The sequence below is a fragment of the Carassius auratus genome, chromosome 13, assembly GCF_003368295.1.
Source record: "Carassius auratus strain Wakin chromosome 13, ASM336829v1, whole genome shotgun sequence".
Lineage (NCBI taxonomy): Eukaryota > Metazoa > Chordata > Actinopteri > Cypriniformes > Cyprinidae > Carassius > Carassius auratus.
This window is the reverse complement of record NC_039255.1, coordinates 24,738,573-24,764,822: the sequence shown is the minus strand read 5'-3', so window position 1 is coordinate 24,764,822 and position 26,250 is coordinate 24,738,573. Positions and strand designations below refer to the sequence as shown.

Genomic DNA, 26,250 nt, shown 5'->3' with positions numbered 1-26,250 from the left:
TCTGTATCTGATCAGCCTGAGACTGTGAAGGGACCCAAGGGACTGCTCTGAGATTCAGATGTGTCCAGTGCAGTTTTAGCATTTACTTCTCACGCTGATACTTAGGGAAAACTATATTATTTTAGGAATATAACAATAAATAAGAGAATATTTCCTTAAGTCAATTTTCATTTGCAATTTAGAATAAATAATTTAACCAAATAAATCATCGCAGTAGCCTATTATAGACTAAAAGCATAACAACGGTTTATTGTTGTATTTTATTTAAAACTGTCGTTTATTGATGTAAACGTATTTAGCCTATTTTATGTTTGTTCTAACTCGCAGTGGTGGACGAAGTACACAAATCAAGTACTTGAGTAAAAGTACAGATACGTATAATAAAATATTACTCCAGTAAAAGTAAAAGTACTCCTTTTTCAATTTTACTCAAGTGAAAGTAAAAAAGTACTAAATTTTTTATGTACTTAAGTAAAAAAGTACTGAAAGATAGATGTTTGCAATTTTATATAGGCTAATTTAATTTTATATTAGCACTTTTTTTTTTATAATCCTACTGATCAAAATACCTGGGATGTTTTCCAAAATAACCACTATATGGAGTGAAGATATATTTTTGTTGTTGATATGGACTACGTTGATATGGACTACGACACCTACATATAGGTGGTTGAATAAAAATATTTGGACATTATTTATAAAAATTACCTCAAGTTAGCACCAGCAAGCTTGTTAGCTAGACAGTTAGCATCAGCTAACAATATTTGCTTATTTTCAGTGCGGTTATGAATAACGTCCTTAATAACAATGGATGAAAAAGTTAGAGCTTTACTGATGATAACGTTAAGTCTAGAATCTGTCCACCTTTGTGTGTGGGTCCATGTACATGCTGAATCGACAGGTAAAAAAAGCCTCAAGTCGAAATATTCATTTATCACCAATTAACCGTTTGACAAACTTGCTTAGATGTCCAGATCTGAATAAAAAAAAATCTCAAACATGCTCCGATATCCCGATCAGAATCAACCGAGTCGCGAACAGGCTCCGAAGTCCCGATCTGAATCAACCGAGTCGCGAACAGGCTCCGAAGTGCCGATCTGAATCAACCGAGTCGCGAACAGGCTCCGAAGTCCCGATCTGAATCAACCGAGTCGCGAACAGGCTCCGAAGTGTCGATCTGAATCAACCGAGTCGCGAACAGGCTCCGAAGTGCCGATCTGAATCAACGGAGTCGCGAACAGGCTCCGAAGTGCCGATCTGAATCAACGGAGTCGCGAACAGGCTCCGAAGTGCCGATCTGAATCAACGGAGTCGCGAACAGGCTCCGAAGTGTCGATCTGAATCAACGGAGTCGCGAACAGGCTCCGAAGTGCCGATCTGAATCAACGGAGTCGCGAACAGGCTCCGAAGTGCCGATCTGAATCAACGGAGTCGCGAACAGGCTCCGAATTGCCGATCTGAATCAACCGAGTCGCGAACAGGCTCCGAAGTGCCGATCTGAATCAACCGAGTCGCGAACAGGCTCCGAAGTCCCGATCTGAATCAACCGAGTCGCGAACAGGCTCCGAAGTGACGATCTGAATCAACCGAGTCGCGAACAGGCTCCGAAGTGCCGATCTGAAAACTTCGACCAAAGAATGTAAGAAATAACTCCATTTCCAAACTGTTAATATTACGGTTGCGGGGAATTTGGACAAGCATGAGTTATTTTATTTAATCTGTGTTAGTTTAAGGTTATTTTATTTTATTTTTTAACCTAATACACGGAGACGCTGATAGATGTGTCTGCTTTGCACTGGAGCATTTCAGTGAGCTTAAATAGTTCTCTATTTACAGCGGATTTAGTTCCCAAACAACTGACAATTTTGGCCTAAATATGATTTTCAGTTACAATAATTAATCCTAAATTTCGACATTAATAACTTACTTTTAGCAACATCAGACGCACGCGCGCTCACAAGATCTGCCTGTTCTTACTTCAGGAGACTCACACTAAACGGTTCATATGAATCAGTGAGGGGTCGACTCCAGAACAGCTGCAATCGGATCATTCTAATTCGTAAACGAATCGTTTAGTGCGATTCGCGATCTGAGTAAAGTTTATTTTGAAAAGACTCAGTTCGTTCATGATGAATCAGACACCGCTTCTGCGTGTCGGAGAATCAGAATCAGAATCAGAATGAGCTTTATTGCCAGGTATGTACACATACGAGGAATTTGTTTTCGTGACAGAAGCTCCGCAGTACAACAGAATGACAGCGACAGAACATAAAACACATAATAAAAGAATAAAAAATACAAATAAGTAGAGAGTGAATAACAATATACAAATGACAATTGTAGGCAAGTATATTACAAAATGAAGTTATGTATGTACATATATATTGTGTGCAAAATTTAAGTGTATACTAAGTATGTGTGTTAGATAAATAAAGTGTGTGTGTATATAAATATAAAGTGTAGTGTGTCCGCCGTTATTATAAGCTGTTCATAAGAGCACGTGATATATTATAGGGAGTAACGATATGTTTTATGAAATGTAGTGAAGTTAAAAGTACGATCTTATGCTTTGGAATGTAGTGAAGTAAAAGTAAAAGTTACTCAAAATAAAACTACTCCAGTAAAGTTCAGATACTTGAAAAATGTACTTAAGTACAGTAACGAAGTAAAGCTACTCCGTTACTGTCCACCACTGCTAACTCGTTTAATCGTTGTTTAATTAGCACACCAAAAATGCTGGATCGTTTCAACCCAACTTTAGCTCAAATATGGACTAAACCAACTTTTGAGTTAAAAATCAAATTTCTAAATGTAACCCAATGGTTGGGTTAGTCCATATTTGACCCAAAGTTGAGTTGAAACAACCCTGCATTTTTCAGAGTGTATCGTTGTGAATTAGACTTTATTAAATAAATTTTGAGCATCTCATGATATATTGTGTAGAAGTACCGTGTAAAAATGTTTTCTTTGTTTCTAAAACCGTGTTTTTTTTTATTTTTTACTTTTACATTAATTCGATTTTAACGGCTCACAAAGCAATTTCTTTAACGAATCAAACGTTTAAGGACATTACATAGCCTTCTATATTTTTATTTTATTTCGTTCTTATTTCTTTTTGGCCTACATTATCTCTAAAGATAATTTATTTTAACCAAGGAAATTATTTCTGTCTATCACGAATTGTGTTTTGGAACAGTTTTTTAAGTGTGTCAAATATTTGATTGTATATGGATATAATATGAATTGAATCTGATAATTGTCACTATTTTCTGTAACAATTTTTGATATTTAACAGCGGACTGAGTTTATTATTATTATTATTAATATTACAGCTGTAACATCTGCATAAAGCATAATACATTTAATATGTACAACACGTTACACAATATACAAAACAACAGGGAATTATTTTTTACAGTATAGTTTTATTGAAATTTCATCCAGGAACACTGGGCAATAATAAATATCTTATTTGTCAACAAGAATGTACAAAAATAAAGATCACGGCAATCTCTCTGGAATAACTACATTTTCCCAAGAAAAAAAAGATCATGCTTATAAGTTGTTTGAACAAGATGCCATGCCGAAAAATTTCAAATAAGGATACGTCACAGAAATAACACGACTGAAGGCCCAGATGAAAAATAACAAATAAATCGAAAGAGATATAATAATACCACTCTAGTGCGAACTAAATCCATAGTCGTACAGTTTTCATCCGAAATGCCATTTCACAATCCTTGTTTTCAACATGTGGGATTCATATTTTCATAATCTTTGTAAAAAAAGATACATGCATGCGACTCTCCACATCACATGATCAACAAGTAGCCTTCAGGATAGCCGAAGCACCAGAGTAATGATGTAAATATATGACAATGACGCCAGGATCCTTCTAACGGCGTTTGTAGGAGATCCCGCGTTAAAGTAGAAACGGTAGAAACTCGGGTCGTTGTCTCTGCGTTTTTTGGCGGACAGTATGGTTACCACGGCACATGTTTGTGAGGGGAGTGCTCGCGCTTCCAGGGCAACTTCAAACACACAGAATCCAGCTCAAATAGATCACTTTACTCTCATTTACAGTGAATGTGCGCGGAGCCTATTCAGCACGTGCTCCACAACGATAAAGAAGTTTACCTTACACACCAATCGACGACATCCTTGTTACAAGGACGAAGTTGTGTATTTGTAAGGGCTAAAACAAACAAACAAACAGACAGACAGACAGACAGATCATGCAAAGTCCGGTCCGTTCACTGTTTACACCGTGACGTTCACTTCATCGCGTCCTTGTTCTCTGTGGAAAGCCTCGTCAGTCCTGTGGAGGTGATGGGCAGGTGGGGAGGCGGTGGCACCTGGCAAATCGTGCAGGGGCACGGCAAGCCCGCCCAGTGCTGGAACGAGCCCCCGAGCTGCAGCGGAGGGGCAGGGGTGCTCTTCATCAAAGAGTGCGGCGCCCTGATGGAGGTAAGTCCCGGTAAAGCGCTGGAAAGCGTCGAGGAGGTGGACGAGGTCAGCGCGCTCCCGAGGAGAGGATGCACCTGATGCGCCGAGTGCGCGCCGCCGTGGCTCACCGACCCGCAGTGAAACGCCGAGTGGTGGCCGCCGTAGATCTCACCCACCAGCCGCTTCATCTCGTCCAGCGAGCTCGTCAGCATCAGGATGTAGTTTCTGGCCAGCAGGAGCGTGGCGATCTTGGACAGCTTGCGCACCGAGGGCCCGTGCGCGTACGGCATGACCTCTCGGAGCCCGTCCATCGCCAGGTTCAGGTCGTGCATGCGCTTGCGCTCTCGGCCGTTGATCTTCAGGCGCAGGTGCTGGATCTCCTGCTCGGTCACCTGCTTCTTGAGCTTGTACTTGCTGCCGGAGGGCGACTTGGGCGCGTGCTCGCCCGTCATCTTCTGGAGCAGCTCGCTCTGTGTGGAGGACACCGAGTTCAGACGTCCGTCCTGGGGATGGAGGTGATCGCGGAGGTACATCCCATCCATGTCTGGAGAGGAGGCTCTGCTGGAGGAGCTGGAATCCGAATTCATTTTAAGGTTGCGCTTGTAGGAGGTTGTCTCTTGCTCTTGCCTTGTTTTTATTTCAAGTCCTGCTTGATCACCTGATTTATCCCACTGGAGCCTGCCTCTCTCTCTCTCTCTCTCTCTCTCTCTCTCTCTCTGGGCTGATGTCGGTCGGGATGCACCTCTTGTCTGTGAAGAGCATCACAGGGCTCTGTATTTATAGTGCTGCTCGAGAGGGGCCAAACAAAAGGAGCCCCTCTATTCATAACGGTCTTGTTCGGATGACGTCCCCATTATCTCGAGCGCTGTGCTTTGACTGTCCCATTGACCAAAGGAGCATCTATTCATATTCATTGTACTGAGATCATGGGGAGACACTTCAGCCCAGGAGCCTGTGAAACTTTAGATACTTCTCCTCTCTTAAGAAACGAGTCCTGCATCATTCATTTCACTTCACAGACACAGTTATGTGTATATCAAGCTTACTGATGAATCACAGAATGATACCATATTATCAGGTTCAGTAATATAAAATAATTAAATTAACAAGCATGTTTACATTAATGATTTTTTAGAAATATCTGATTCTTGAAGTTTGATCTGCTATGCTTGTCATAAAACACAAATTCATAATGAAATATGTCTTGTGTAGAGCTATTTTAAAGTTCACAAATGATGAAATTACAGTAAATGCCCCATCAAATTTAAATCTTAATTTAATTAAAAAACCTTTAATGCTTTAAATCTTAAGAACTATCAGAGGGGTATCTTTTACAGTTTTTGACGACTTAGAATTACATTTTTGATTAAAGAAATAGATTTGAAATCCTGAAAACTTAGGGATATAGGGAACAAAGATGTTATTATTGATGCTTATGTTTTTTTAATGTTTAATAATATTATTTTTTGCAAATAAAAAATTTAGATGAACCTTGATTTTGTTTTTCCTAAGGTAAAATTTAATGGTGATACTGCATAATTGTATTTTTAATTGAATTGTATATCTGTTCATTTTTTTATTTCCTATTTTCTTTTTAATTAAACATAAAAAATGTGTGTCTATGCAGTTATATTTCATTTCCTTTTATAAACATTATAATATCAATAATTACTATATCACATGGAATGAATTAAAATATAATTCTGTATGTATCAATTTAAAACATATCTTTTTTTAAAACATTAAAATATTTAGTCAATTATCTGAAAAGCGGCTGTAATTGTATCATTGTAATTAAATGGCAATGTGTACAAATATTGGTTACTAAATTTATGCTCACTTAGACAAATATGTTTAGTAACAAGATGATTTGTTGGATTACATTTGGCATAATTTGATATGGATTACAAACAGAGCAAATATTATTAATATATTGGTAAGTTAAATACGAAATGCATTTATCTTTACAATATATAAGTGATCCTTTCATTGCCAGATGATGTTCAGATGATGTGCACTTGCTGTTCTGAAATCTTTTGTCACAGACATTCGAGGTTTGTTAATATGAAACAAACTAAGTAAAAAAAAAAAAAAAAATACTGTTTGTAATTTCCATTGCATAATACAGTTCTGTATGATATACATTTGTATACTGTCTCATAATTATTAAATGTTCTAGATATCTGTATACAAATTAAAATATAAATTATAAGGTAACGTAATAAAAACAACTGTCCCACAGCATTCTGGAATTGGTAGAAGTTCCCAATCTCGTGCATACAAGGGAGAAAAAAAAAGAGTCTTCTCTTTCGTAGTCTCATTGGTTTTCCACAGCAATAAAAGCTACATATAAAGAGTGAAAATATGAATTCACTGCAGCACAGAGGAAGATGAAAGGGAATCGTTTCTCATAAAGGTGCTGCAATGCAAAGAAAAGCCCGGGACTGCTTTACTCTCTCTTGGTGGCATTTGGAAGTGTAAAGCTTTGAATACCAATTGCTTGAACTGGACATATGTGAATCCTTCTTAATCCTACTAATCCTGTCTCCAAGTGTTTCTTTGTCTGTGGGGGGAACCACATAGATCTAAGTGAAAGTGTTCCTAATCCGGCCAATGTGGAAAAATGTCTCAGTGTGTGAGCGGAGGGGAGAGGGAAGGGTTCGGAGGGGGGAGAGGAGGGCTGATGTGGAGTGACAGGGGGAGGTCTCATTTACTCATGAGTACGGGACGGTCTCTGTAGGCAGAGCCAGAGTTAGGGCTCTTTATAACAGCCGTACCGTACTAGTCCTGTTCCTCCAAAATACACAGAGCTGCATTCCATCTGGTTGATTTTGTCGGGGTTGCATAAACAAAAACTAAGAGCAATGACCTCAAGAATGCAGTATGAGGTATGCATTGAAAAGCACAATATTTTCAGACATGAACATAAAAAATGAAAATAAAATGGCTCCAAAAACTATGTGCACAATTGGAGAAAAATGTACGAATTCCACTGCATTAGCTAATAAATAATTCACCCAAGTGACATCTGCAAAGAAACAATGCTAGAGGTTTTCACACTTCATTTTTCTGAGCAATCACCAGTCCAAATAAAGCCAACTGCCCTCAAGTTCACACAGGTGTCCTAGAAGAGGACCACGGGTGTAGAGAATCACACAATATCTGACAACCAGAAAACATTTTCTCAACAAAATCAGTGCAAAAATAAGAAGCAGCACAGAACTGGCACGCTGACAGAAGTTAGGGACGTCCAGCCCCTGCAAGGCCCAGTGCTCTCAGACAATAGGTGACGTGCTAGATTACATCGGACAGCATTTTTATAAGCCAGCTGAAGTAGAATTTACCTTTTATTCTTGGTGACCAATTTAGAAAAGTCAGATGTAGGTAAAAAATACAATAAAAATCAGCGTAATATTCTTTTTTTATTTTTTTTATTTTGAATCCCTTGATTCTGTATTCTGTTATCTTACAAGTAAACAAACCTTGAAATCTGAGAAATCTAATTATCATTGTGATCAAACGGTAAAAGCTCACTAATTAAAGAGCTTGTGAGAAGCAGCGCAATGAATGTGAGGTTTCTAATTAATATTTTCAGGGTTATTTTCCTCAAAGTCGACGTTTGCATTCATTAGGCAAAATCCGAGGAATTAACATTTTAGTGAATAAAAAGGATGCCTTTATGCTTTTCTTTAAATTGATAAGTGTGTATAACTACTACTGCTGGAACAAGTAGTTAAATTGAAAAAGCTGGCATTTAGTGTCTCAGAAACATTTTTGAAAGATTGGCCACAAAAAAAAAAAACAAAAAAAAAAAAAACATTACAACACGTTTTGCTCTAAAACACTCAATGTTCATTCAGTTGATGCCTTATCAAACAGGTTTGAGGCGGGACAATCAGTTTATCTGACCAATGACAGTTCAGGAAACTTCTGCAAATTCCATTTGATTTCAAGCTTTCCCTAATCTGTCTCTGAAAAGACATTCTGAAGTTCAGTGACCCTTACATGTCATACATGAAATAAATATAATCTATATAAATATATATCGTTTCCCATGTTTTCCATCAATATGCAAATACAAAAGAAACAATAAGTAGGCCTACACTGCATACATTTGGAGCAGAAATAAAATCCTTGATATGAAGTGTTTATTATGAATTTGTTTATCACAGACCTATACTGTACATCTCTTGTGTCAAATATGCAAATATACATATATAACATATGCTTATATTATAAACCTATATGTTTTGAAAATATATCCATGCTAAACCCTGTCAATATATGTTGACATTATCTTTTATTTTTACATATATAGATGTATAAAAAAATAAGAAAAACATATAGGAGCATCCAAGATATATATATATATATATATATATATATATGTAGTTGTTGTTCCCATACACTACATAAAATACCATATAAAAATGAACTAAAGGAATTTTACATACGTTATAATATTATATCTTCATATATCAATATATATGTCCCCTTATAGGTAAAACTGTGTTTAAATGTGTTTAAAATGATGTCACACCTGTTTATTACACGGCTCTGTGGAATACTTGTTTCTGATTGGTCAGTCGAGACATTACGAGTTTTGTTACCCCTCGATAACAAATGGAAAAAGCTGATAACAGGCTCATCCAGGTAACTGAAGTCGGCACTATATGCAGTTAAAACAGTTTTGTTTTAAATCAATATATTTTATTGCCATAATGACTTATGTGGTGAAATGATGTGTAATAAGTGGTTTGATTGAACTGTATCCTTTAAATGTCCGTCTAGTTTGAACATGCCGCTTGCAAGCAACTGCTTTTTTTTCTTTTCACGGAAGCTTTGCGTTCAAATATTTAAACTCGAAGCACTATTTCGTGTCTAGTATCCATTTTATAAGCGGGAAAATGTACATCCAGCCAGTTGTTATTGCAGAATAACTCCCTTTCGGGATGATTAGGACCCCCTACACGAAGTGGTTATTCTGCAATAACCACCGGCTGGATGTACATTATCCCTTACTTATTTTTCGATTTTACTTGAATATATCAGGGCTTTAATGGTGCACCTCACAAAAGGCTAAAATGTGCCATATGGCCAACAAGTCCAGCATTTGAGAATACATCCAGCGCTCGACCAGCCCCAGATCCAGCCTGACACCGCAAGGCTGGCTCTCCCTCAAGTCCCTCCGCTGTGGTAACAGCCTCTCGCTGTCTCACTTTAACTGTCCCTTTCAGCACCAACAATTGTTCGTCTCTTTTCAAGCTCAGTTTCAGCTTGGTAGCCTCCATTCTGCTTTGTGTGTCACTCTGTGTCTGGTTCGCCCCCTTCTAATGGGTGCACATGACCAGAAAATTAAGGCCTGCATCAGGGTTTCGTCAAGATGGGGAACTGGGAGAAGAGATTAATATGTAAGCTTGGCGGCTAAGCTGGATACAGAGGAGGCTGCTTTGTGCCCAGGGAGGGTTACATGTAAGGAGAGAGGGGCTAGCCTTTTCATTCACCAAAACATGTCCCAAGAAGCACCCGCTCGCCATTGTGTGATACGACATGGGGGCGGTTGTTTCATTAATTACACATTTTCCATTGGGCTGCAAGGTGGGAGGTACGATGGAGAAAATACAGATGTGTCGGCGGCCAGATCGAGGCAGAGTAGAGAACGAGAAAACACATTGATCTCATCCAAAGATTTTTTCAGAAAAGGAGGCTCTTCTTAGCTGTCCTGCACCTTATCCCAGTAAACTGCTTGGTGGTCCTGTATTGTTTCTCTCTAAGTCTGCGCTAAGCACTATTGTGGGTAGCCATTGTCACAGGCACTTCAGAAGAGAAATCACACCAGCTTGATGAGGCATCGCTGCTCCTTCTGCTCACCAGCACCAAGCTCTCACACATTAGACAATAAGGCTGAAAAGAGCCCAGGCTTGTACCCTGAGAGGGCACATCAGGTTTCATTTCATTGTACTCATTCTCCTCTGGCTTGCCAACGCCACAAACCTCCACTGCTTTATGACCTACTCTGGATTACTGTCATTCAGCTGGGACAGCCCTCTCCAGCCCCCTGGTAACAGAGTAAAACCAGTGGGAGGGTCACGACTTTATGAGGACTTGCCTAAATGCGCCCTTGGATTGTCTCCCATTAGAGCATCCCTCCCTCCCATCAACAATGCCCAACAAGATCCCAGAGCCAAAACAAGACTGGGGCAGTTTTCTACACCTTGGCGATATTCCTGGCAGCTATTTTTCGTATTTCCTTATTTCAATTAAGCAAAAGAGGTAAGGCCTTGTCCCAAATAGAAAAATCTAAGAAGATCCCCAGTATGGTGAACTGTTCACTCTCAGGAATAAAGGTGCAAAAAATGTACCTTAAGGGTAAACAGCTTGTCACTAGGACAGCAGTAACATAGGGACATCTCTATACCTTATATACCACTAAAACACGGTGTTCTCCTCCATTGCTGAGTTTAGCTCAAACTCTAATGAAACTTCTAATCACTTCCTGTGAGTTTGGTCACTTTGGACCTAAACTTTGAGGTAACCAACCCTCTAGAAGCAGCATTGGTTTGTGACCAGTGTGATTTTATAGAAATGTAAACCTTTTAAAACTGTGGTTCTGCCTCCAGGACCCACCCTGCTGAAGCAGCAGTCCTTAAGGTCAGCCTTGAGTAAACTCTGAGTGTTGGTGGCCATGCTTAACCTTTTACCCTCTCATGTCTTTCCCCATGAAAAGCCTTTTTTTATTACTCTCATGCATGAGACATTCATAGTCCAATGGGACTCTTTGATGTAAGTATCAGACCGAAGGAGATATGCAAAAGTAGGTTTTTGCTTTTTCGCCTTCGAGCGGATTTCAGTAATGCCTCGTATTGTATTGTGTTTTGTGTGGGGCTGGGCAAAATGTTAAATATTCATGATATATTAAGAAAAGTCTAATACAACTATACAAAATTGTGGATATTGTTAATTTTAATGTACCTTTTATTGGGCCAAGAAGTTCCTTAAAAACATCATTAGATGATCCTCTGTCATGATGCTACATTATTCAACAGTAACCTGTAACTATTGCAGCATTAAGAGAGAGTTTGATTTTGATGTTAGAGTTATTACGTTTATTAAGCGAATTAATCCAAAACGCTGATTCAATGAATTGTGGATCATTACTCAAAAATGTTCATCCAAGTCTTTACATGGCTTTTGTTTTAAAATGAAATGTTTTAATAAATACAGGTTATTATTGATAGATTTATGTATTATTGATGGCTACAAATGAATATAATAAAATATTAGTCTGTGTTGTGTTCACCAAGTAAAATAAATACCTTGCTTTTGAACTACATTTTTGCCATAAAATTATTTTACTGGCAGAAACATTTCAGGAGAAATGGATGAAAAAATGCATAGCAAACTATTAAAAGGATAAAAAAACAATGTCATTTTGTTACATCATGCAGCTCTAATTTTATGTATGGATGTTGACTGGTCAAACGAAATGACCAATGCCTTCTCTTGCATTTCCATCTCAGAAAAAAGATGTGTGCACTGATTACTCGCAATGCAATCCTCAGATTAAATGAATCTTCCAGTGATATAAGGAGCATGCTGGTCTGCACCTGCTGTCTTGCATATTTCATGGCATTTTTGTCTGAGTTTCTTTCTTTCGCAGAATCCCACATTAGTACTCACTAGTTCAGGTAGTGCAGTTGGGAGGTGAAGGCCAGCGTGAAGTTAAACTAACACCTATGTAATTACCCACAAACTCCGAACAAAAGTGGATTCATTCTGCTTGACTGCTCTAATACTCATAAACCACACATACATAATAGGACTAAATTAAAATCAGCTGATTAAATCATATCTAGTTAGAAGAAAAATAAAATTTTAGTCAGCATTTCTATTATTTGTATTCATTTCTGTTTTCTGGTACTGGATGGAAATGTATACTTCCTATCTCTCTCTCTATATATATATGGACACACCTTCTCATTCAAAGAGTTTTCTTTATTTTCATGACTATGAAAATTGTCGAGTCACACTGAAGGCATCAAGGGCTATTTGACCAAGAAGGAGAGTGATGGGGTGCTGCGCCAGATGACCTGGCCTCCACAGTCACTGGACCTGAACCCAATCGAGATGGTTTAGGGGTGAGCTGGACCGCAAACAGAAGGCAAAAGGGCCAACAAGTGCTAAGCATCTCTCGGGGAACTCCTTCAAGACTGTTGAAGACCATTTCAGGTGACTACCTCTTGAAGCTCATCAAGCGAATGCCAAGAGTGTGCAAAGCAGTAATCAAAGCAAAAGGTGGCTACTACAGGGAGCATAACCTGTGTGTTGTAGAGCTTCTGAAAGGGCCCTCAAAACCCTTGTGCAACAAATGACACAGTAAAGCCATTCAGGAGGGCTTTTCTAAGGAGAAACCCAGCAAAGCATGCAAGTAGGGTAATTTAGAGATACTGAAGGAGACCCGATCGTCTCTACCCCTCTGATATACAGCTGCAAACAGGGAGTCATTGCCTCCCAGGCCCGGGATCTGAGCACATGCAGTGCTTCCCCGTGCTTCTCAGCCCATCAGCTAATGGAGGAAGTTAATTGTGTTGGTTGTAAGACCAGCTGTCACGCCAGCCTTATTTCCATAGTAATAGGATGAGGGTGGCATGGACGGCATGCCTCAGCCATGGCGGGGACCACCGAACACACACACACACACACACACACACACACATTGAACAACTACAAATGCTGAGCTTGTCAGCCAGATCCAAAACAGCTGTAATTAAACCAAACAATACAACAGTCAGAATCAACAAGGATAAACAGAACACATCTTGCCAAGTAAGCATAAAATGGAGAATTTAGTCTCCATCAGATCTTGTTTTCTGTGTTTCACTAGGACTACAAATACAATGACTTCAGTAAAAGTTTGGCCAATCACAGGAGGAGAAAAGAAAAGCAGTTTAATACGACCGTCTATGTCAAACAGCAGCCGTTCTTCTCATGAGTACAGGACACCTCTCGGACAAGCTGTCAAAACTCAGTCATACAGTTAATGGATATTTTTCAGTTATTCAGCTGTTAGCACAGTCCTAACAGCACAGAAAAAAAGTTATTTGGCAAAAAGAGGTCAGGAAATGTCTCCACTGTTTCTCAAAAATGACACCTATAATTATGCATTTAATATGCACATTAGCAATTGCAATAAATCAACTTCTGATCACCTGGAACAGACTGATGGCTCAAGGAGTCCAAACTTTCCAAGCTCTTTTAATGCAAGCAATATGATTATGCCATATAGCAACTTATTTAACTTGCCAACAGCTCGAATGGGTTTTTTCCCCATATTTTTATTTGTACACATTTAAAATGCTAATGGCCACTTTATTACATGCTCTATCAAATGCAAATGTTTTGTTTTACTGCGGCAAATTTGGGCTGACAAAGGCATTAGCATATCTTATGCCTTTCTCCTTAGCATGCGCTGGGGCGGCGAGAGGCGTGGAAATGCTATAAATTACATTAACAGGCGCATTAGATAAACAAGCTGAAATGATGTGGCCGTTAAGACCTGCAGTGAGGTTGTTTGAGCAAATGAAGGTGTCTGGCTTTGCTAGCATATGGCACACCAATTTGATCAAATCAGCACTGTCTGAACATTAGCTGGAAGTGTCAGGCGAGCCTGGAACAGTCTAATAGTCATCATTTTAATAACAGTTTATGACAGTGGAAGATTTAGAAACTTCAAGAAGCCTAAAAACAACTTTTTATTGCTAGTAATGCAGCCTTGGTGAGACTTCTTTAGATAAAATAAAAAAACGTAATTATTAAAAAACTTTGGAATATTAATAATAATTATTACTTTAATTTATAAGCTGAAACACCTAAAAACACAAAATAAAAGCAAGCTAAAACGCATAGACGGCAGTTTTCCTGAGCGTCGACTTGAAGTCAGATACAGATATTAGTTATTTATTTACCTGTTGTAAGTACATTTTAATATATCATTTTTTAATACTATTGTTGTTGTTATTATTATTCAACAAATCACACTGCTACCGTTTATTTATTTTTATAAGAAAGGATTTTAAACCTTATTTTTCTTCAGTTTAAATTTTAAATAAATATTCATGTCAAGTTTAATGTTCCTGTAGTTCAACTGGTAGAGCATTGCCTTATCAAGGTTGGGGGTTCAATTCCCCGGGAACACATGATAGGTAAAAATTGTTAGCCTGAATGCACTGTAAGTCGCTTTGGATAAATATTCACCTGATTCTCCCTAGTGTTTAAATATCCTGTCTTTTGAGTTCCTCCTTGTCCGTGATTGATGTTGTATCCTGAGTTAAGTTAAGTTTATGTATTATGTTGGATGTACCCTTATTCCTCCGCGATCATTAAAAGAACCCCTTTGTATATCATCTTCCTCGTGCGCCTTCATTCACATACCAGCAACGCTTAACAGAATCACTGACCAAACAGTTTATTTAGCGGCGTTTTTCTTTCTTGTTGTTTTCCTCCCTCTCCAGGAATGGCATCACCAGCCGTCCAACTCCTGTGTCTGGAGCAACTGGACCGTTCGCTGGAGGACCATACCAGGGACTTTCTAGATCTGGCGTGCCTTACCCACTTCCCCCGAACTTCTCCGATTAATGGACCTTGTAGACTGGTTTGTGGAGGTAAATCCTGAATCTCCTGTTTCTCCGCTGGTTCCGTCCAGCCCTGAATTTCCTCCTTCCTCCTCCACTTGATAATCAGGAACTCCAGATCAGCAGAGCAGTAGATATCAACAATTTAGCAGAAAGTATTTCAAAAGAGTTAACCCTGTGTCCTGTTTTCTGGGTCACATTGAGAATACCACTATATATTGTTGACCAGTCTGACGGGGCTCATGCTTATAACAGTAGTTTGGTGGAGTAGACTCATTTAGATCAAAATAATCATTTGGTTTTAGCCAGGTTTCAGTCAAGCAGAGTACATCAAAACTATTATCTGTGATCATTTCATTTACAATAACTGCTTTGGGTGTGAGTGATCTAATATTTATGAGCCCAAACTTTAAAGATTGTTTTTGTTCATTTACTTTACATTTTTCTGGTTTAATTACGATAAGATTTTTTCGAGATCCTACATTATATTTTGACCTCACTATTCGGGGAACAGACACAGTCTTAATAGTTTTTACAGCGCAAGTACTTTTATCATTTAAGCGGGTGGAACAAAACTCATCATAATAGTTATCTGAGAATTGTCTTACTAGTCACAAGGAGCGAAGTGTCCTGGAGATGTTGTCAGAGAGCAGCTCCGCTCCGATTTTGCTGGGGTGTAATCCATCAGCGTGAAACAGCCTAGGACGCTCCCAGAAAAGATTCCAGTTATTAACAAATAGCAGTTTCTGTTCTTTACACCATGACAACAACCATTCATTTAAAGCAAAAAGTCTACTCGTCGATACGTGGGGACCCGTACTGACATGAGCATGGGCACCAGGGAAAAGTGAGTGTGCACTTTACCTTCGGCTAACATAGCACGGACGTGTCGGACGATGGAGTCTTCGATGATCACAGCGTCGCGTCCTGTCTCACGCGGCTCTGTGCTCTCTCAGCTGGCCCTGCCTCACCTCCAGGTCACGAATCTGCTTCTCCACGGCCTCCAGCTCGAGCTGCACAGAATGCACCTCAAACGTGTCCTCACCTGCACTCAAAGGGAGATATTCATCTGCCATTAAAGCAAGTAACAGCGAGTAAAGCAATGGTAATGTGTGTGAATAGACTAGCAATGCAAGCAGGATTAGTGGCAACAACGCTGGCGATGCTAACAAGCTAGAAGCTAAATAGTGGACTCAGGAAATCAAAATAAAACTAGTGATAAAGCGCTCTGATTTTTTTGGTTGTAGAATACGATAGAGGATATATTCACATGTTATAGAAATAAAAATGATGGTGTATAAAATAATTCTTTAAAATAAAAATAGTCAATAAAGAATTAATGTGACAGAGCTTAAAGTCAAGACACACTAATATATTATATAAATCCAAGACATAATAAAATATTATTATTATTATTATTATTATTATTAACATATTTAGCAAAGTACTCTGATGTTTGTTGGAATTAGAAAGGCATTTAAAATATTTTTTCCCCTTCTGTTCACATTTTAAATAAATATCCGATTATAATTGTCGATATTTAATTGGCTATATTTCTCATGTAAAGTAGAACTTGCTCACAACCCTCAGTCATGTTTCATTTATGAGGGAACTGCTCTTTTGAGTTGGTTCCTTTTAATGAATTGGTCAAAATGACTCATAAAATGTCAAATGACTTATAAACGAAACAGACATTGAGAAGTCATGGAAAGTCATTGAACAAGAAGAGTGAGAACACTGTATATTACAAAAGGTCATTTTTCAATCTCCTCTGGGGGAAGATGGAGCAGCAAGAGCTTGTTTGTTCATTAAGATCACACACATGTCTGACTCTGAACGCAGCACCGATGGAGACACAGGTGAAGAGCTGCTGCTGTATAAACTCTGGAAGATCTTCCCCAGGACAGCTAGTTAGATTACGATGCACATGACCCAACGTCATTTTTAAGCAACCCTGCATCCATTCTTTATGGAGGCCTGAACATCCTCAATCCCACTTCACACCCATCGTGGGCTGTAAGGAAGCCTCGGGCACAAACAGATGGCCAGCAGTCTCTACATGGACAGCACTGGCTCCTCTGATGCAGAGGCATATGGCTGTAGTCCCGTCCCCTGCTGACTGCTCGTCAGCTCAGTCTCTCCAGGACACACACTCACTCACACACACCGCTGCTGTAGTGGCTGGCAGATTGCAGCGTAGGACCCCCCATACCTCCCCATCTGCACCTAAAGACCCGCATGCCCCGACAGTGAGGTGGCCATGTCCCTGCCTGCACACGAGCAGAGGGGCCAAGAGCACAGAGGAGGGGGAAACACATTAACAAGCTATAATCACAAACGCCTTATCCATAATGCATTGTCTGGGCCAATTTACATGGTGTGGAAACCTTCGGGGAGAAAGGGCCATCCATCACATTACTTTATTAGCTTTCCAGCCCGTCTCGCACAGTCCAGCCTTTCACTTTACTTTTTTTTAGGTCGTGTTTTGTCATGCTTGTTGTAACGAGCACAACTGGGCCCATAAAGAACTCCAAACAGCTTAATTGTGAGGTTGTAAAAAATAAATAAATTGCATGTACAGGACAAAGCAAGTTAGAGTACAATACTAAATATATGCAGACGCAAATGCTTTTTCTGTAGCTATGCAAGCTCGATTTGGCTTGCATTTCAAAATGCGTCAAAGAAAAAGTATGCCTTGTATTCTCAGTGAAATAAAGTACGGTTTATTCTTCAGGCATGTTATTTTCTGGTCACACTTTATTTTAAGGTCCATTTTAAGGTCTATTAACTACAACTTTTGCCTCAATAAACTCCAAATTACTAGTAAGATAATTTTTAAATTTAGGTGTGGGGTAGGATTGAGGGATCTAAAATATGACCAAAGTTAATAGTGAGAATTGGTCCCTAAACTAAAGTGTTACCATTTTTCTAAAGAGGATCACAGGGCTAATTCCTTTGCATCATGAAATTAAGTTTTTAAATCAAGATTTGCGATTATGGTTAATTTAGGCATACTTTGATTATGTATGCACCATATAATAAATACTAACCTGACTGCCATAAAATGTCTTAGTATTAAGCATCACATTAACAATATCCATCGTTCATTCATTTTTGTGCAACTGCAAACAAAAGTAGTTGAGTAGTTGAAGTAGTTGAAAACGAAATAAATGGGACAGAAAAGAGTAAGTACAGTAAACTGAATGCAGATGAATAAGCCAAATCCTTCTCAACAAGTGCGGTCCAACTGAATTCCCCCATGAATCAATCAAATCAGCACCAATTATGAGTTGGGGTGTCTGGTGGGGTCAGTGTGATCATGCTTCGACTACTAAACAGTGCTGTTGTGAGAGGCTGTGACAGACGAGAGCGTCTAATTACGGTTCAGTTACTCTGAAAAAACTACCCAAGATTAGAAAACACAAATTCTGACTATCACATTTTGGTAACAACAGATATTTTTTAGGAAATGGCTCAGTATTTAACTGCATATTTAAATATACACGACTCATGGGGACTTGTGTCTCTATGGAGAGAGCTGTGAGAACGATGGAGTTACATACATCTTTTGTATTGTATTTATTAAGTTTAATTAACGGTAAAGTAGGAGCCTTTCTGATGATTTGTCACTGGCCGTCTTTAAAACTATGCTCCATATACAACATTTAATTGTACATGTAACCAATAAAATGCATTATATTAATAACACCTAAAATATTATGTGTTTCTCCTAAATATGCAAATACCTGATTATTCTGATTACACATTATTTACACTTTTTAAACAACTTTTTAAAAGAAAGGACAAAATAATAATAATGATAAGGATCTTTACGAAATTGTAATAGTAGTAGCTTATGAACTGTATCAATTGTTATTGTATGTTCTATTAATATATTATCTGATCATGATTATTATTATTTAAAAAATGCTATTTTCTTTACTACTTGCAAGTTTAATAAATGCAATTTATTATGACATTCAATAACTTCATTTAGTTGATTATATAAACCAATTACCATACATCAATGAAGTCTAAATAATATATATATATATATATATATATATATATATATATATATATATATTTTTTTTTTTTTTTTTTTTAATTCGCAATATGATAAAACAATTTCCTGAACAAACTCCTATTTTGCCTGATTATTAGTTAGTAAGGTAGTTAAGTTTAGGTATGATCTAAAATACAGTCATGCATAATAAGGCATTAATATGTACTTTATAAGTACTAAAAAACAGCCAATATATGCATGCTAATAAGCAACTAATTGATAGCTAAAATTAAGTGTTACCTTTGTTTTGAAGCACCTTTTCAGTTTTTACTCATGCCATTGAACTGTCCTCCCATAAACTTCACTGACAACAGCTAAAATATATCTGCATCTTTCATAGTTGATCAGGCCATTATGTTTGTCATCAGACCATTCTCTGTCTCTCTCTCTCTCTCTCTCTCTCTCTCTTTCTTCAATTATATTTCTCATCCTCAAAGGATTTCCGATTATGACAACAGTTTCTTTGAAGAAGTACCACCATTATATTCTGTATGAGACCATCATAATAATCATCATGATTTTTCACAGTGACGGCACGTGAAACACAAAGCTGACGTCTGGAGCCGGAGACAGCAGCCCACCATGGGCCTGAAGCCACAAAAGTGCCAGTTTGTTTAATTGTCACACATGTATCTCCACCGGCGCGCCACGCATCTCTAAACACCTCACTAACTCATTACTGCCCACAATCCATCTCAGCGCTGAGGACAGCACACATGCTCTGAGAACCAGGTTTATAATCGTAATCATACATGTCGAGACGCTGCATTTGTGCCATACTGTACGATTAGTAAGACAAATAAGTAATAATTTGCTAATGACAACATTATGTTGAGTCAGTTTAGGGGCAATTAAAGGGAGTGATATTTACATATGCCTAATGAATCACTGTGCAGTGGCAGCTTCAGGAAGCCTCATGAATATTCATCCATGCATGCGCCAGTTTATAAACTGAATTATGGTTGATTTGCCCTTTTAAAAAATGAACATGGGCGCATCTCCCACAAGGAGCGAATGAACAATAAAGGCTGATTATAAAAATGTTTTAGTGGTAAACTGCCGGTGAGGAGACCAAAGGCTGATTTTTATAGACTTCCCAGGCTTTCATGCAAAAAAAAAACCAAATAAAAAAAAAAACCTGGAAGAGTAAATAAAAGCCATGCGTGCGGGTTTGGTTCACTGGAGGCATCTGTGGTACCCCAGACCCATTCAACTGGTTGGCACCCATTAGAGAGGTCAACTATATCAGCCAGGGCTCCCCAGCAATCAGCTCCTAATTTGTCATTTTTCATCGAATGATGTCTTTCAGCAGGTGCGCTGTTGTTAGATCCAGACGCTGGATGTTTTTGAGATGCTAAACAAGACGTGTTTGCGGGGGGGGGGGGGGGATGGGGGGGCTTCCCCTGCAAGTTCTGCATCCGCTAATTGGCTGCTATTAATTGCAAGATGTGCGTTTTGAGTTGGGAGATGCAATTCCCTGGGTAGATTATTAATTGTAAATGCCAACATCTGCCATCATGAAAGTGATTTGATCCTGCCCACTCTGAACTTTTGACCCTGATCTGTATCATAAGATCTTTATGATCCGGCATCCAGAAAGTATTTAGAAAACATCTGATGAAACTTGGTTTTAGTGTTTTAGCAAATTTGTAATGTAAATTGTCAAGACTAATTTAAACACAAGATTCTGTGATGTCTACTGTAGAGGAGAATATTAGATATTACAGACAGTGGGAGTTCTTCACTCACCCGGACAAATATCAGGGAATTTTTTTATTGTGGAAATACAATCTTACGAATGAAAAATAAATTAATTAATTAAAATAATAGAATTTTCTGCTGAGCTGTAAATGTTTTACTGTTGGGAAACTGCTCTCATAAATGATTAGATAGATTTTGAAGGACTGCATATTACACACATTACACACAAAATACAAGTAAATACACGTTCTAAAGTAAATACTTTAGTCTTGTTTGCTCTAAAAATAAACACACACACACACAATCTGTAACTATTATTTGTATGTTGAACACATATCACTACAGGTTATTATGATGAAGTTTCCAAAATGCGTTTTTAACCTGTCCTCACAGCACTTTGACCTCACTTCTGACAAACCAGCATCTGCTTTGAGTTTTCCAGTTCAGTTCAGAGCAGACATGAAGAGGAATCAATCACATCACATCACACACAGAGCAGTACTGACACCTGGTGGATGAAAGTCCTGAGCTCGTCCATTAGCTGAAGATCGCTGCACCAAACAGCCTTTTTTTTTTTTTTTATCCCCACACTATATAAAAGCTTTACAGGTAAAGAAAAGATGAAAACTTCTGAAGATTTTTTTGAAGCGATGTTCAGTCTGACTGTATTCGAAAAGCTTTTGCGTGATGACGCATCAATGCGCGGCAAACAAATGAAAAAAAAAAAAAAAAAACGACACACAACTATAATGCTTTGCTATAGTGAGTGCTGTGAGCTCGCGCTAATAGCTGAGGTGTGCGGGTGTATCCAGACACACACCCTCGCAAGCATTTCCTGTGGCCCAAGTGTGAACTTTTCATTACCCGAGGGGACACACTTATAATGCCGAGAAAACAAAATGCAAATGGTTACAGAGCTTTATTTGGATTTTCAATGCTTTGCATTTTAAAATAAACTTCTAAATAGTCCTTATTACAGATTACAAAATGTGCTTATAATGGTGCTTCTAATTAAGTGATAAAAGTAGTTGCAAATGTTGTACAAAATACACATACTAACCTTTGCTCCAATAAAATGTGCAACACTTTGTTGTGCTACCAAACTGAGCAGTATAATAATATTTAACTTTCGCTGGAAAGAATCTTGTGAGAACTTGGCAATGAGTCTCAGGATTTATTTCCACATTAGGATGCATAATGTAGCCTCGGATACTGCTCCAGAGTGTGGATTTTGAGTGCTTTAAGGGAACTGGGCTTCGGGCTTAGGTATTTTTAAGACCTTAAGAACACACTTCCTGTTGCAAGCACACACTCTCAAGTGGCCAAGACCACAAGTGTGTGTATTTGGACAGGCCCCAGACATGCATCTGAAGTTTATTTTGTCCGTTGACTTGTTTTTGTGATGCACTAACACTCACAGAACGGGTACGCACCCACTGAGTAGTCAAATGAGACGTCTAATAAGTAGTGTAGCCTATTTGGTGCCTGAATAGAAATTTGACAAAATGTCTTATTACAGTAGGCTATATACACTCTCTCTTTTCTTTTGGAGACTCCCCTTATGAATCACCACAGTGAATTTTACACTGGACGCCCTTCTTCACACGACTAGTCAGCATATGCTGAAGTGACTTCACTATCTCTGACTATTTGTACTTTTATGAGTAGCTAAAGAATTTGTGATATCATATGGTATGTTTTTGACAACATTGCCAAGTTGGAAAAACAAGTTGGAAAATCTACATTTTCACATATCTCCCAAACTACATACAGTTTGAATTGAACACTGGAGGCAGTAAAACACAAAAAACTTGTATTCCTGTTCAGACACATGATTACAGGAACAGATCCACATGTCTGGCTTTTCTGATCTATTACATTTGTTTTAGCTCATCTGGTGCTGTGACGTGAAATGCTCAGATATGAGTACAAGACATGTAGAGACAAGATAAATCTACATGTTTGCTTATCTCACATTTGCTTTTGCTTATGTCTTTTTCAGTTTTTGGATATGACCCAGGGTTGTTTTTGAACAGGCATCATATATGTACCTCTGTCTAAGGGGAACAGATTCTGCAAGGCAGTACAATCTTGAACAACAGCATCACATAATTCTTTGACATTTTCCTTTAATATAAATAGATATTTTTTAATTCAATATTATCCTTTTCGTTATTGTAAATACAAAACATCTTGAGAATTAAATCCTCAGTAAAACAGCAGCGCACGTGCAAAGCCTTCATTACAAACCTCTGAAAAATGAATTTGTTAAATTCTGAAAGATTCTGATGTTTGCGGTGTGTGCAGTAAGTATCTGTATAATGTAACTGTATGCATTGCGTATATGTTATTAATTATATCTGTGTTCTAGGGACTTGTACAGTGAAGCTTTTAAATTCCTGGGGAAATGCCTCTCAGTACAGAAAAGTGACAAATATCCTGGACATTTCAGAAAGCCTGTTACGAGACATAAAAATGTTTGGGAAAGGCATCCTTCCACTGCGATCCACTCTGGCTTGGACTGTGTAGGACTTCAGCTCAGTTTTCCCGGTCAGCACAGAGGTGTGAATGACTGCGATCCTCTCCTCCTCGTGGTCCCTGTCCTTGCCTGTGATGAGCCTCTGTCCGGGCGGCCCAAACGGGTAGGTGACCGTTAAAGTCTGCAAGCGCTGCACTGTGAAGTACTCGAACGGGACGGGCTGCTGGGCAGCAGACTTACACTGGATCAGAGACAGGTGCGTCACCTCAGAGTCGTTCAGCAGGAGGGCCACGTTAAGAGGCGAGCTGTACCACACCGTCAGGTTCTTTCTGTGAAGCGTGCTGGGGCTCTCGGCCCTGTCCAGGACAGATGACTGATCCTTGCAGCTGCTGAACTCGCTGGAGTTCATCTCCTCACAGAAGGCCAGATGCACTTGTGTGCACATGAACACATTGCGTTCGGTAACGTAGGCCACACTAAACTCAGGGCGCAGGAAGGCAGGCACAGAGAGCCTCAGTATGCAGCACAGCACTGCAACACTCAGCGGACTGCACACCATCATCTGGATTCTTTTCAGACCTGCATGTGCAAGAAACAAGAATCAGTTATTGTTCAGCTGTGACCGTGGCTCGTTCCAAACCCTGGTGTGTTTCTGGTGTCATCCTAACTGAAATGACACCTCATAGTTTTACATCGATCTTATAGCCCTCTTTGCATACAGCTCAACACGCATGGAAGATTTGACTCAATATTTATTTCAACAGAATCCAACTTTAGCATGTGACTAAGCTTACGATGTGACATTTTAATTAGCTTTAACAACACAGTAGCATTGTTAATCAGATTGAACTGTGTTGTTGATTTTAATATTGAAAAGAGGCACACGGTGTCATGTTTAATTCTATTCCAGAATCCAGTCTCTCTGGACACCAAAGCTCTTGTAAAAGGCTGAAGTATCTTTGAATGGGTAGAATATAGCATGCTGCAGGGATTACATATTCTTGGAGACCAAAACCCAGAAATGAGGTAGCAATTTAGGATAACCTAAATCGGTTTAACCTGCCTTAACCAATTACGTTACATGATTAACCAATGCAAATCCCATTATAACCAGTAAAACCATTAGGAGTTGTGTAAAACATCATCACACTGAACACTCTCTTTCACAACTGTTTATAATACACTCCTGCAAAATATTCTCACTTAAACCTTCAGGGAAAAGGTTTTATTATTATTATTATTATTATTAATACTGAAAGAGTTGTTGAAGCTTGATGGTGGTGATGTTGAAGTCAAGTGACCAGGATGTCGTTCCTTTTTTGCCAAGGTTTATTTATTTATTTTTATTTTTTCTCACTTCTGCCAATTGTAATTAGGCTTCAAAATTCATAGAGTTGTGTTCATTTGTAAAAAAAATTACCATGATGAACAAAACATGTAGGAATCTTGCATTCTATTTTGGTCACAGATTTTAATAATCCAAAAGCCAATATTGTTCTTTAAAAATACATCATCGGTGCAGCGTTCTATTTGGTGCGCTCAAAAACACTACAAAATCCCTTACTGAAGTATACCATTCTAACTACTGTTTGAAAAAGAAAAAACAGTTTTTGCTTAAAAATAACTTCTGTCTAGGCAGGCAGCTGGCCAGATTTCAGAACAGAGCCAGTCTCCGTGTGAGTGAACGAGCTGCGACCCACCGGTGTTTCAGTGATGTGTGAACAGGAGCGCCACTGTGAGAGTTAGTCAGCCGATGTGAGGTGAAGAGAGGACAGTAAACCGGGCTCCGCGCTCTCCCAGTCTGTGCTGCGGCCCACCTCCAGCAGAGCCATGGTTATAGGAGCCAGTTTGAGCCGTCGTCTCAGCTCGCTGAAAGAACATTGACCAGAGAAACACGGGGAACATAAGATGATTCAGAGGGCCACAGTGGAAAGTTTGTCTGTTTAATCATGGGGGAAAATAAAATAAAGAAAAGCATTCTGCACTATAGGACACCATTGAAGACCTTTAACGACTTTTACTTTTAAGCTAAAAGAATATGTCTTTGAGTTTTACATTTAATGTTTTGCACTTATCTACATCACTAATAATAAAGTAGAAGCCTTACCTTTTTATCGGCCTTCTTGGGCAACTTCAAACCTGAAGGTTTGGATTTTTATGAGCTGGACTCGCACTAAAACAGTTCAGCTGCAGTACCGTTGCTTGAACTGGCTGTCTGCTTCCCAAAGAGTCTTAAAATACTTGGGTTTCTTATTATGCAACACATTTGGCCGGAGGTGACGTGCCGTTAACAACCACTGTTTCTCCTGCTGGTCCAGAACGCATGCAGCTGTCCTCCATTTTCTGTCCTGAATAACAGCAGGGTGTGTCCTCACTTCATCAGCGTGTCAGAGCACGCTCAAGATTGACTTTCCATCGCACAGAGACCATGACCTGTTCGTTCACTTTTGATCGTTGAATCCTCTTATAGCTTTGAATAAAGGAGCTACACAATGGACCAATTCATTAAGATTCTCCTTCACAGAGAATTCCTGGCAGCTTTGCCTGTGCTGATTCACACTTTCCTCAACTAATCTGACTAAACCTCTGTGAGCTGACTGAGCTGTCAAAAAAAGACAGCACCCTGGGCAAAGAGTTGTATGTTTTGTTAAAGTGGTTAAATTGCCTTTATATAAACACTGTCTGCATATGGCTCAGTTTACAGTAAGTCTGCTCTGATCAGAAAGAATAAAAAAGAAAAGAAAAGGTTGCAAAAGCCACAAGATCTTGTCCTCAGAATCTCGCAATGCATGACCGGCTAAGCCAAGAAGAAAATGTTAACTACTTAACATCTGGAAACATCAGTAAAAACTATGATGTAAGCACAGATGAAGCTTATAAAAGCATGTGCATGAAGCAGGACAGGGGGAGGGTTACTGCAAGCTCTC

At 38.9% G+C, this 26,250-nt stretch overlaps 2 protein-coding genes across 4 annotated transcripts; both read right to left on the bottom strand.

The window, feature by feature from the left end:
- Positions 1-3,404: 3,404 nt before the first annotated feature.
- Positions 3,405-5,317, bottom strand: LOC113113084 (oligodendrocyte transcription factor 3-like). The gene has a single exon (XM_026279247.1). The coding sequence runs from the start codon at positions 5,031-5,033 to the stop codon at positions 4,275-4,277; it is 759 nt and encodes a 252-aa protein (XP_026135032.1). The 5' UTR covers positions 5,034-5,317; the 3' UTR covers positions 3,405-4,274.
- Positions 5,318-22,763: 17,446 nt separating this feature from the next.
- On the bottom strand, positions 22,764-25,783 carry LOC113113083 (uncharacterized). 3 transcript variants are annotated; one of them, XM_026279243.1, is made up of 4 exons: positions 25,431-25,783; positions 25,126-25,262; positions 25,060-25,071; positions 22,764-23,905 (listed from the first exon to the last, which is right to left on the bottom strand). In XM_026279243.1, exons 2-4 carry the CDS (start codon positions 25,226-25,228, stop codon positions 23,259-23,261), a joined length of 762 nt encoding a protein of 253 aa, XP_026135028.1. In that variant the 5' UTR covers positions 25,229-25,262; positions 25,431-25,783; the 3' UTR covers positions 22,764-23,258. The 3 variants fall into 3 exon arrangements, with proteins under 3 accessions (XP_026135028.1, XP_026135030.1, XP_026135029.1); XM_026279245.1 differs by having other exon boundaries at positions 25,126-25,192; positions 25,431-25,774; XM_026279244.1 differs by having other exon boundaries at positions 22,764-23,902; positions 25,024-25,192; positions 25,431-25,768.
- Positions 25,784-26,250: the final 467 nt, after the last annotated feature.

Excerpts from the sequence above, each read along its gene's own strand:
- LOC113113084 (XM_026279247.1), bottom strand. The coding sequence starts at position 5,033 with ATGAATTCGGATTCCAGCTCCTCCAGCAGAGCCTCCTCTCCAGACATG.
- LOC113113083 (XM_026279243.1), bottom strand. The coding sequence starts at position 25,228 with ATGTTCCCCGTGTTTCTCTGGTCAATGTTCTTTCAGCGAGCTGAGACG.